At 40.4% G+C, this 12,707-nt stretch overlaps 1 protein-coding gene across 1 annotated transcript; it reads left to right on the plus strand.

Annotated features, from left to right (window-relative positions):
• The first annotated feature begins 684 nt into the window (after positions 1-684).
• LOC120361658 (afadin- and alpha-actinin-binding protein-like) lies at positions 685-2,589 on the plus strand. Its single transcript, XM_074383663.1, has 2 exons — positions 685-2,435; positions 2,545-2,589. Exons 1-2 carry the CDS (start codon positions 875-877, stop codon positions 2,559-2,561), a joined length of 1,578 nt encoding a protein of 525 aa, XP_074239764.1. The 5' UTR covers positions 685-874; the 3' UTR covers positions 2,562-2,589.
• The last annotated feature ends 10,118 nt before the right edge of the window (positions 2,590-12,707 follow it).

Below are 12,707 nucleotides of genomic sequence, written 5' to 3' on the forward strand. Positions count from 1 at the left end.
GTCACTATATTGCCCAGACTGGTCTCAATCTCCTGACTTCAAGCTCTCCCAGCTCGGTCTCCCAAAGTCCTGGGATTACAGGTGTGAGCCACTGCACCTGGCCTGTAACTACTATTAACTAACATTGCTCTATAGGCATTAGCCAAAACAAATTAGATAAGAGTAAGAACTTAGATACATAAACAACTGAAAAAGAAGAAGCAAGTAACCATTACTGGTAGATGATACAAATGTCTGACTAGAATATCCAAAAAAGAAATTTAAAAAGATTAGAAATCATTTTAAAGTAAATTAACATAAAAAATTAATATACATAAATCAAATGGCTTCAGCCAATTAACAAAATATGATAAAAAATCTATTTGTAACTGGAACAAAAAATATATGTACATAAAGGTAATTTAAAATTTGCAATGTATACAAATTTTGCTCTTAGGTAGATAAATAAATACATAAGAATGATCATGACAATTCTAAAAAAGAATAATAATTAAGGAAACTGGCTGTGCCAGATTTTAAAATTTATTGTAAAGCTATAATGATTAAAATAGCATGCTGCTTTCTCTAAGGAAAGACAGACAGGGCGATGGAAAAAAAAAAAAAAGAGAGTATCCAGAAATGGACCAAAGTGGATAAGGAAATTTAAGATACAATAAGAACATTTTTAAAAATAATACTGGAGCCGCCGGCGGGAGGCGCTGCGAGGCGCTGCTGGCCCTCGGGGCTGCGGGAGCCGGGCTAGGACGCCGAGCGGTGACTCCCCGCCGCTCCCGGGGGCCGTGACGGAGATGCCTACATAGAAGAGTGACAGCAGCTGGACTAAATGTTTCACTGCTGAACTAGTTCCTCAGGTATCCTGGCTCTAGAGATTGCTATGGGAGATTGGATGACTGTTACAGATCCAGGTCTGTCTTCAGAAAGCAAAACTATCTCTCAACATACCTCAGAAACAAAGATGTCTCCATCAAGTTTATACTCACAGCAAGTGCTATGTTCTTCAATACCTTTATCAAAAAATGTGCACAGTTTTTTCAGTGCCTTCTGCACAGAAGATAATATTGAACAGAGTATTTCATATCTTGATCAGGAATTGACTACTTTTGGTTTTCCTTCATTATATGAAGAATCCAAAGGTAAAGAGACAAAGAGAGAATTAAATATAGTAGCTGTTTTAAATTGTATGAATGAGCTGCTTGTGCTTCAGCGGAAGAACCTTCTAGCTCAGGAAAATGTGGAGACGCAGAATTTGAAGCTGGGAAGTGATATGGACCATCTACAGAGCTGCTACTCAAAACTTAAGGAACAACTGGAAACCTCCAGGAGGGAAATGATTGGGCTTCAGGAGAGAGACAGACAGTCACAGTGTAAGAACAGGAATTTGCATCAGCTACTAAAGAATGAGAAAGATGAGGTACAAAAATTACAGAATGTCATTGCAAGTCGAGCTACTCAGTATAATCATGATATGAAGAGAAAGGAGCGTGAATATAATAAACTGAAGGAACGTCTGCATCAACTTGTTATGAACAAGAAAGATAAAAAAATAGCTATGGACATTTTGAATTATGTTGGTAGAGCTGATGGAAAAAGAGGCTCCTGGAGGACTGGTAAAACTGAAGCCAGGAATGAAGATGAAATGTATAAAATTCTCTTGAATGATTATGAATATCGTCAGAAACAAATCCTAATGGAAAATGCTGAACTTAAGAAGGTTCTTCAGCAGATGAAAACGGAAATGATTTCTCTTCTTTCTCCCCAAAAGAAGAAACCCAGGGAAAGAGTAGATGATAGTACAGGAACTGTTATCTCTGATGTTGAAGAAGATGCCGGGGAACTGAGCAGAGAGAGTATGTGGGACCTTTCCTGTGAAACTGTGAGAGAGCAGCTTACCAACAGCATCAGAAAACAGTGGAGAATTCTGAAGAGTCATGTAGAAAAACTTGATAACCAAGTTTCAAAGGTACACCTGGAAGGTTTTAATGATGAAGATGTGATCTCACGACAAGACCATGAACAAGAAACTGAAAAACTCGAGTTAGAAATTCAGCAGTGTAAAGAAATGATTAAAACTCAGCAACAGCTTTTACAGCAGCAGCTGGCTACTGCATGTGATGATGATACCACTTCACTATTACGAGACTGTTATTTGTTGGAAGAAAAGGAACGCCTCAAAGAAGAATGGTCCCTTTTTAAAGAGCAGAAAAAGAATTTTGAGAGAGAAAGACGAAGCTTTACAGAAGCCGCTATTCGCCTGGGATTGGAGAGAAAGGCATTTGAAGAAGAAAGAGCCAGTTGGTTAAAGCAGCAGTTTTTAAATATGACTACCTTTGACCACCAGAACTCAGAAAATGTGAAACTTTTCAGTGCCTTCTCAGGAAGTTCTGATCGGGACAGTCTTACAGTGCACTCGAGGCAACCGCCAAAGAAGCCTCACAGTACGTCTAATGGGTCTCCAGTTTGCATGTCTAAACTTACTAAATCTCTTCCTGCTTCACCTTCCACTTCAGACTTTTGCCAGACACGTTCCTGCATATCTGAACATAGTTCAATCAATGTACTGAATATAACTCCTGAAGATACTAAACCAAATCAAGTTGGAGGAGAATATACAAATCAGAAATGGAGTGTGGCATCAAGACCTGGATCACAGGAAGGTTGCTATAGTAGATGCTCCTTGACCTACACAAATTCTCATGTAGAAAAAGATGACTTACCTTAGACATGTGGACTGGGATTTTTTTCATTAACATATTCATCAAATTTCACATCTAAGTTGAAACAGGGTGTGTCATAAAGTCAGTTATCTCTAGTAACTTAAGATGGTCTAAGTCGTTTGTTTGGACTTCCCTGTCTTCCCCCAAAGAGTTGAAATGTTAAATCTATTTAAAAGGATATAAAAGCTTTGGATATGTATTTTTAGTAACAGAAGCATCAGGTTCTGTGAATAAAGGAATGTATAGATGTTTGGATGGAAACAAAAGCACTAGAATGAGTTTCCTCTTATAGGTATTAAAAATAGCACTTTTAGGAGACTGATTATTGTAAATGTTTAATTTTGTCTCAAATATAATTGGCATTGGAAGTTTAGCCTTTACTTGAATGTATACTGTAGATTTTTAACAAAGCGAGTTCTATATTTATTATGTTTGGTGTAATTTGAAATTACCTCTTTCATATGTTTTAAATAAAGTGAAATTTATGTAAAAAAAAAAAATAATAATAATACTGGAATATCTTATTGCAATAACTATTTGATGGGGAGTGGATTGTGAAATGTAGTGCCTTCTGTGGCCTCCTGATTTTAAAGTATATCCCAGAGATGTGAGAAATGTTGATGACTAAAATTCAATTATCATAAAGAATACTAGAAAATCATGTGGACTCCTGTAGCAACTTAGAGTAGGTAGGCCTTTCTAAGTTAAGACACAAAGCCTAGACTCAGTAAGGAAAAAAATTTTTTTAAATGATTACATCAAAAATAAAATTTAGCAGAGAAAAATAATAAAATCATGTGCACATATATAATTAATATGGTTATTTAAAAGAAAATGAAAAAATAGTTGCAAGATGAAGAACTAATCTCTAATCCCTTAAATATATAATCTTCATACATAACGAACAAATTAATAAGAAAAGCAAAATTTTATAGAAAAAGAGGAAGGGGGAGAACATGGAAAAAGCATTCATAGGAGAAATATGAAAAGATATTCAACTCATAATAAAGTAAATAAATAAAATACAAGCTTTTAATCTTTCATCCTAGCAAAGATCAAAAATTCAATAACAAACTATTGATGCATATAGAGTCTAAATGGGTACTCTCTCTCTCCTTGACTCCACAAATTCAGCTATAGAAATTCATCCAATTCTTGGCACATTAGTGTGAAAACCAATCTAAAAGTCTATTTGGTTCAGCATTAGTATCAGCAGCAAAAGAAAAAAAAACAACCAAAATGTCCATCATAATGGAGTGGTTAAATAAACGTTGCTACCCACATTCAACTGAACACAATACTGCCGTTTTCTAGAACTGTAAGTGTAAAGGTATGAATATAGAACTAAATATTTCAAAGATACATTATTAGGTAAATAAAAAGAGAAAGAACAGTTTGAGCCATAAACACAGGATGCTTCATCTGTATGTGTGCATGTGCATGTTTAAAAATTAGATACAAATGTGTGTTGAGAGGAGAGTGATGGACTAGAAGTCAGGGGTTGGAAAGAGGCTTTTATTTATTTTTTTTTTTTGGAGTCTTGTTCTGTCGCCAGGCTGGAGTGCAGTGGAACCATCTCGGCTCACTGCAATCTCCCCCTCCTGGATTCAAGTAATTCTCCTCCCTCAGTCCCCCAAGTAGCTAGGATTACAGGTACCTGCCACAACGCCTGGCTAATTTTTGTATTTTCGGTAGAGAAGGGGTTTCACCATGTTGACCAGGCTGGTCTCAAACTCCTGACCTCAAGTGATCTGCCTGTCTCGACTCCCAAAGTGCTGGGATTACAGGTATGAGCCACCATGCCCAGCCAAAGAGGCTCTTTTCTTTCTGTTCTGTTGTTATTTCTTTTATTTTGCACACATATTCATTTTTTTCAAAACCAAACTAAAATATGGAGCTCTTTTGAAACCTTTTCTTAGCAAAAGCATTAAAAAAGAAAAAAAAAAGACCAGACTTTATCAAACTTAAAAATATGTATGCTTCAAATAATACCATCAAAAGTAAAAAGACAACCCACAGAATGGGAGAAAAGTTTTGCAGATTATAATATGTATCCAATAAGGGACTTATATTCAGAATATACAAGAAATTCTTACAACACAATAAGATAAATAACACAATTAAAATAATGGGCAAAAATGTTGAATAGACATTTCTCCAAAGAAGTTAAACAACTGACCCATAAGCATATGAAAAGATTCTCAACATCATTAGCCATCAGAGAAAGACAAATCAAAACCACAATGCGAGGAACAACTTCACACTCACTAGGAAGGCTGTGATTCAAAAGATAACAAGAAATATTGGTGAGTATCATACTCCATTTATGCTTTTATGCTGCTATAATAAAATATCCAAGACCGGATAATATGTAAAGAACAGAAACTTATTTCACACAGTTCTGGAGCCCAAGATCAAGACTCCACCAGATTTGGTGCCCGGTGAGAGCCGTCGATACATCTTCTCCCAGCAGCATTCTCACATAGCCAAAAGCAGAAGGGAAAAGGGGTGGGTGAACGCCTTTTTTATAAGGCACTAATCCAACTTGAGGGTGGAGCCCTCATGACCTAATCATCTCCAGAGGTCTCCACCTTCTAATATTGTTGCATTGGGAATTAAGTTTCAACATGAATTTTGGAGGAAACACAAATAGTCTAACAGTGAGGATGTGGAGAAACTGGAACCCTCAAAAGTTGTTGGTGAGAATGTAAAACAGTGCTAATGTTGGAAACAATTTGGCGATTTCTCAGAATGTTTAGCACAGAGTTACAATAGGAGGCAACAATTTCATCCTTAGGTTCATTTCCAAGAGAAATGGAAACACACATTCACACAAAAACTTATACATGAATTACATTCCTAGTAACATTATTGATAATGACCTATAAGGGGAAACAACCCAAATATCTATCAACTGGTGAATGGGTGGATAAATTATTGTGCAATACAATAGAGTATTATTCTGCGATAAAAAGGAATGAATTACTGAGCTATGAAAAGAAATGAATTACTGATACATGCTAGGACATGGCTGAATCCTGAACACATTATGCTGAGTGAAAGAAGCCAGTCACAAAAGTTCACATATAGTATGACCCCACCTACATGAAATGTTTCACATAGGCAAATCAATAGAGACAAAAGGTAGATTCATGGTTGCCTGGGGCTGGAGAGAGTATTGTGGGGAGGGGATGGGGTGTGACTGCTAATAGGTATGAGGTTTCTTTTTAGGGTGATGAATATATTCTAAAATTATACTACTGGTTGTATACACTATGAATATGGTAAAAACAGTGAATTGTACACTTAAAATGGGTGGATTTTATAGTTTGTGAATTATATCTCAATAAAACTCTTTTCCCTCAAAAAGAGAAGAGGACATGTCATGCTGGAAGTGTTCTTAGAGTTTATCTGCTCCAGTCCCTCCTTTGCTCTTCTGAAAGCTGCCACTCAGAGAAGGTGTCAGGTGACCTTCCTATGGGAACACAGATGCACAGGGGCAGATCAAAAATTAGAGGCCAAGGCCAAGTGCAGTAGCTCACATCTGTAATCCCAGCACTTTGGGAGGCTGAGGCTGGCAGATCACAAGGTCAGGAGCTCGAGACCAGTGTGACCAACATGATGAAACTCAGTATCTACTAAAAACACAAAAATTAGCCGGGTGTGGTGGCATGTGCCTGTAATCCCAGCTACTTGGGAGGCTGAGGCAGGATAATCACTTGGACCTGGGAGGCACAGGTTGCAGTGTTCCAAGATAGGGTCACTACACTCCATCCTGGTGACAGAGCAAGACTCCACCTCAAAAATAAAAAAAAAAGAAAAAAGAAAGAAAGAAAGAAAAGAAAAGAACGAGAAGACAGGTGGCCTCAAGGAACCTGGCCTGGTCTTAGGTGATGATGTCCCCATGTATTAACCACATATTTTCTGTATTCTGATGCTTTGACATCTGGGGTCTTGCTGACTTTGGAGAGACTGCCCCTCCGCTCCCAGGATTAGCCACTTCCTAGAGATAGTGAGCAATCCTCCCAAGAGCTGCTTTTTAAATGCAAACCAACCAATCCAGAGCCAAGGCCACTACCACCCCTTCTACCAGCTCTTACACATCAGGCCACTACCCTCTGCCTTAATCACCCCACGGCCAGGTACCAGACAACTAAGGACAGCCCCTATGTCCCAGAGCCCACTGAAATTCTTCAAACTAGCCTAAAATTATCCAAAACCTGCTTACCCTCTGTTGCCCATTCCTTCCACAAAAACCACAATAAGGGCTCTTTGTACAGCTTCTCCCTCTCCATCTGCCTCCTGACCCACCCTGGCACTTCCCCATGTGCCCCCCCTCCCACTTCCCACCAGCGTGGTGTGCCCCCTCTTCTTAGGAACTGGGAGTCAATAGGGATATATTTAGACACAGGATCTTGCTCTGTCACCCAGGCTGGAGTGGCTGGCGCAATCATAGCTCACTGTCAACTCAAACTTCTAGGCCCAAGCAATGCTCCCCACTCAGCCTCCCAAGTAGCTGGGACTACAGGCACACACCACCACACCTGACTAATTTTTTTTTTTTTAACTTTCTGTAGAGACTGGGTTCCACTATATTGCTCAGGCTGGTCTTGAAGCCCTGGCTTCATATGATCCTCCTGCCATAGCCTCCAAAACTACTGGATTTGCAGGCATGAGCCACCATGCCTGGTCTAATGCACTCCTTTAAAACACTCCAGTCTGGCAGAATCTCACTCCTTGGGAGACAGAAAAAAGAGACACTGTGCAAAGCAGACCCAGAGTGGCGTTGTACACAAGAACATGAACGATGCTGTGGCCTAACGATTTCCTCTGGCTTGAGATCAAGGGGGAAAGTCTCTCTTGTATTCCTGAAAGAAACACAAGAGTACATGAGGCATGGCCCTTCTCTTCCCCATCCTAGCCCCCAGCCTGGTCATCTTACTGATATCCTTAGGCCAAGAAACAGAGCTGGGTTCTCACACCTCTGCCTCCACTGCAGAGGGTGGGGAAGGAAACTCCAGAGCCGGAATGAGGGCTTGAGTCATGTGCTCACAGCCCTGTTCCTTCCCTATGAGCTGGACTCTGACACCCAATGCTATTGATATCACAGACATTATTTCAGCAATAACTTCTTAGACAATTAAGTCAGTGAACATCTGTGCCTGGGGAACCCTAGGTAGGGTGTGTGAGTGGGTGGGACAGGGGTGACTGAACATATCAACACTATAAAAAGTGGTAAGAATTAGCAGAGGCACTTAGGGGGATTTCCAGAAGCTGTTAAAAGTGATCAAAGCCTTTTCTTCCTCAATAAGACCTTAACTGTGCTGTGAGTTACCACAATTAAGCAGTGGGTAGCAAATAAAATGCCCTGGCTCTTTGCAAAGTGAAGCAAGGAAATTGTGAAACTGTGTTTCAGCAAGATTTTCAACTCCTCCCGGAAAACTTATTGGAACACTAGATTCTGAGGCAGTGTGAGTGTGGAGACATACTTGCTCCACTGTGTCCACTCGAAAGTGTTGAGGCAGAAATGGGAAATGCCAGGACAGGGCGTCTGAGCCAAGCCCTGCAAGGCACAGATGGGCGCAGTGAGACCCAAGAAGTCATGAGAAGTGGTTGAGGCTACACAGCCGGGGAGAGGCAGAGCCACGCCCAACACTCATAGGGTGGCCTGTTTCCAGGTCAGTGGGCATTTCTGAGTGGAGGCACATGTACTCTTAGAGTCCCTTCCACAACTACCCCCACTTATTGGGCTCCCATTCCCAGGAGATGGCCCAGGCACACTAGCCTCTTTTCATTTGACCTTCTTGCTGTGAACAGGCAGCCCTCTCCCAGGAAGGCCAGGGGAGGTGGCCAATTCTGCTGGCCCCCATAGCACTCAGCTGGTGACGTGGTCTTTCTCTCTCCTCATTTACAGTGGCTGAGTGCAGCTGCACAGAGGGCCCAGAGTTTGATTTAGCTATCTTTGCATTCTCAGTGTCCAATATAATATCTGGTACTTATTTCATAAATATCAGATGGAAGGGAAGGAGACAGAGAGGAAGAAAGGAATGAGGAGAAGGAATGGAGGGAAGCAAGGAAGCTCTGTCCCAGGCACTGTCCCTTCCATCTTCCCCCACCCAAGCTCACTGTCCCACTCCCTCAAGTCCCCTCTCTCTGCTTTATGATGTGCCATTCAAATTATCTGATAAAACCAATTTTTACTAAAGAAGATTAACTTCTCAGCCAACTTTAAACAGAAATATGTATGTGCCATATATATCTAAACAAAAAGTCCATATATATTAAACATTAAAAATTAAACATTTAATCTTTGTTAGTAAAAGCAAATGGAAGTCTCAGAAACGAACATCTACATTCCTAAACAAAACAATGCCTGTGGCAAACTTCTGTGACCTGGAACCAACCCAAATGCCCAACGATGATAGACTGGATAGGGGAAATGTGGTACATATACACCATGGAATATTACACAGCCATCAAAAACGATGAGTTCACGTCCTTTGTAGGGACATGGATGAACCTGGAAACCATCATTCTCAGCAAACTGACACAAGAGCAGAAAATCAAACACCATATATTCTCACTCATAGGCGGGTGTTGAACAATGAGAACACATAGACACAGGGAGGGGAGCACTACACACTGGGGTCCGTTGGGGGGAAATGGGGGAGGGGCAGGGGGGTGGGGAGGTGGGAAGAGATAGCATGGGGAGAAATGACAGATACAGGTGAGGGGACAGAAGGCAGCAAACCACACTGCCATGTGTGTACCTATGCAACAATCTTGCATGTTCATCACATGTACCCCAAAACCTAAAATGCAATTAAAAAAAAAATGGAAAAAAAAAAAAAAAGGAAAAACAAAACCAACCCAGACAAATGTGACAAGGTAGAATGTATGACTCAATAGTCTCCTTTCCTGGTGAACCAGATATCCAGTTTACCCTATTGCTTTCTCATGGACCATTGCCACTAAAAATGTGCACTTGACTTCAGCATATACATAGGATGGAAAATTTTCTTGTTGACAGAAAGCCAGCCAATGATAACATGGTTTCTCTCTTATGACCTGAAGTTTCACAGGTTTTTTAGGCATTGCAAGGACAAAGACTCTTCCTTTTAATAAAACTCATCCATTCTGAAAAAAAAAAAAAAAAGAAAGAAACTGACAGACTTCAAATGTCCCTGAAATTGGCATTTTCTCACTAGAAATAGAGGAAGTCCCATTCATTAATCTAAAGAAGATAATTACATGTAGAATCCAAAGCAGAAATGTGTCCCATGCTTCTCTGTTTTTACAGAACTGAGTCTCTTATCATAGCTCAAAATAGGCATGGCTTTCTTTTACATAACTCAAAATACTAATTCCTCCAAGGTAATGTCATTCTGGATAAAATGCTCAAGGGAATGCACTATCAGATTTGACTATTGATCTAAATTGGTCTATCACAGAATTACTGCTTGAACCCTGGGTTATTCTCTAGATGTCTTTTTTTTCCTAAATTAAAAAGTAATTTTAAAATAATTTATCATAAAAATAGTTATCCTACTCATTCTATCAAAAAATTAAACACAATCTTTGTTAGATAGATTTTTTTTTTTTTTTTTTTTTTTTTGGAGACAGAGTTTTGCTCTTGTTGCCTGGGCTGCAGTACAATGGCGTGATCTCAGCTCACTACAACTTCCACCTCCTGGGTCCAAGCAATTCTCCTGCCTCAGCCTCCTGAGTAGCTGGAACTACAGGCACGCGCCATCACACTCGGCTGATTTTTGTATTTTTAGTAGTGACGAGGTTTCACCACGTTGGCCAGGCTAGTCTTGAACTCCTGACCTCATGTAATCCACCAGCCTCAGCCTCCCAAAGTGCTGGGATTACAGGCATGCGCCACTGCGCCCGTCCTGTTAGACAGATTTTAAAGGATCTAAATCCCTTACTGTCTCACAAGAATGGATCATTTAGTGTCTGAATGAACAGCTCCTCTTCTATATTTCATTCTTGGGCCCGATTCTATCAGAAAAACATTAGCACAAAACCCACAAAGAACTGAAAACTTGAAAGAAGCTTTAACCCTCTGGATGATGCTTGCTTTCAACTCACTTACGTATATTTGCTTGAAAGGAAAATGGCAACAATAATTCTTCGTGAAACAGGGAATATGGAGAAGCTTTTCCCCCATTTTTGTTTTATTTCTAGAACACTTAAGCAGGGCCTGTACCTTCCAAAGGAGAATACACACAAAAACTGGAAAATGGCACCCTTGTCTGACTCTTGCTAGTCATTCTTCCCTACGCACCTTCCTTCCTACATGAGTATGGGTTTTTGTTACCACCACCTCTGCTATTAACTTTGGAGTTAGACTCCAAATACAAGGAGTGCCTTATCTAAATGAACACACAACTGATGTTCTTCCTGAAAGCAAGGATAATTCCCAAAGCAGCCACAGGCCCCAACTCTCCAGAGGGGCAGAATACAAGTCATCCTGCCCAGACATGTCAGAATCAAACGTGAACTGGTAGGTATGACCTGCAGAGAGACAGGTGAAAGCACATTGTTATCCCTGCCATGCTAGGGCCACCTGCAGACCCACATTCCACCTGTCTTGCTACAAGATTAACAATTGCACCACAGCACTAGGGTTATTTCACTTACACCCCCCACAAAGCAGGAAAAAGGAGGGAGCATGCTGGGAGATTAAAATTCACCTTTCTCTCACCTAACCCCCACCAAACACACAGCAGAAGCTTCCCTAGAAGGTAGCATGGGGTATTTAAAGTTCTAAATCTGGGAGTGTACAATATTGACTCTTCCACTTACTAACCGTGTGATATGAGCCACATACCTACTTTGCCAAGCCCCCATCCTCATCGGTAAGGTGAGCATACCTGTCTCAGAGGGTTGTCAAGATTCTCAAATGGGAGAAGGGATTCAAAATACCTTTACTTAGTAGACTCCATAAACTATTATCATCACTATTAAGTGTCTCCTAATGTTAGATGCTATGGGGACTCCCTGTGAATGAGTTCCAGTCACTTCCAAATACCTTTGCACCCCCAGGGATGGATAGAGGAACAGCAAATGGAAGTCTTGGAAAGTCTTGCCCTATAATTCACAATTGCAAAGATAAGGAATCAGCCTAAGCACCCATCAACTAATGAGTGAATAAATAAAAGGTGGTATACATACACCATGGAATACTACTCAGCCATAAAAAAAGAGTGAAGTAATGTTTTTTTGCAGACCCTTGCATGAAACTAGAGGTCATTATTCTAAGTGAAGTAACTCAAGAATGAAAAACAAATACCACATGTTCTAAATTATAAGTGGGAGCTAAGCTGTAGGTTTACAAAGGCATATAGACTAGTATGACGGACTATGGAGACTCAGAAGGTGGCGGGTAGGGTTAGAGTGAAGGATTAAAAAAACTACACATTGGGTACAATGCACATCACTCAGGTGATGGGTATACTAAAATCTCAGACTTCACCATTATACAAGTCATCCATGCAGCCAAAAACCACTTATACCCCAAAAATTATTGAAATAAAAATATATTCTAAACAAAAGTCTTGGCAGAGGTGCAGTGGCTCATATCTGTAATCCTAATACTTTGGGAAACCTGGGTGGGAAGATCTCTTAAGGTCAGGAGTTTGAAACCAGACTGGCCAACATGGTGGAACCCCGTCCCTAATAAAAATACAAAAAAATCAGCTGAGTGTGGTGGCAGGAGCCTGTAATCCTGGCTACTTGGGAGGTTGAGGCAGAAGAATTGCTTGAACCTGGGAGGCAGAGCTTGCAGTGAGCTGAGATCATGCCACTGCACTCCAGCCCAGGTGACAGTGTGAGATTCTGTCTCAAAATAAAATAAAAACCAAAAGAAAGCCTTGCCCTAAGAGAGGTGATCAAGAAGAGACTGAAGTTCTGAGGAGTTCCATTTACCATCTTCTCCCTTGTCAAGAAGACTTGGGTAATGTAATATAGCCTCTCATTCCTTTG

Source organism: Saimiri boliviensis, chromosome 13, assembly GCF_048565385.1.
Source record: "Saimiri boliviensis isolate mSaiBol1 chromosome 13, mSaiBol1.pri, whole genome shotgun sequence".
Classification (NCBI taxonomy): Eukaryota; Metazoa; Chordata; class Mammalia; order Primates; family Cebidae; genus Saimiri; species Saimiri boliviensis.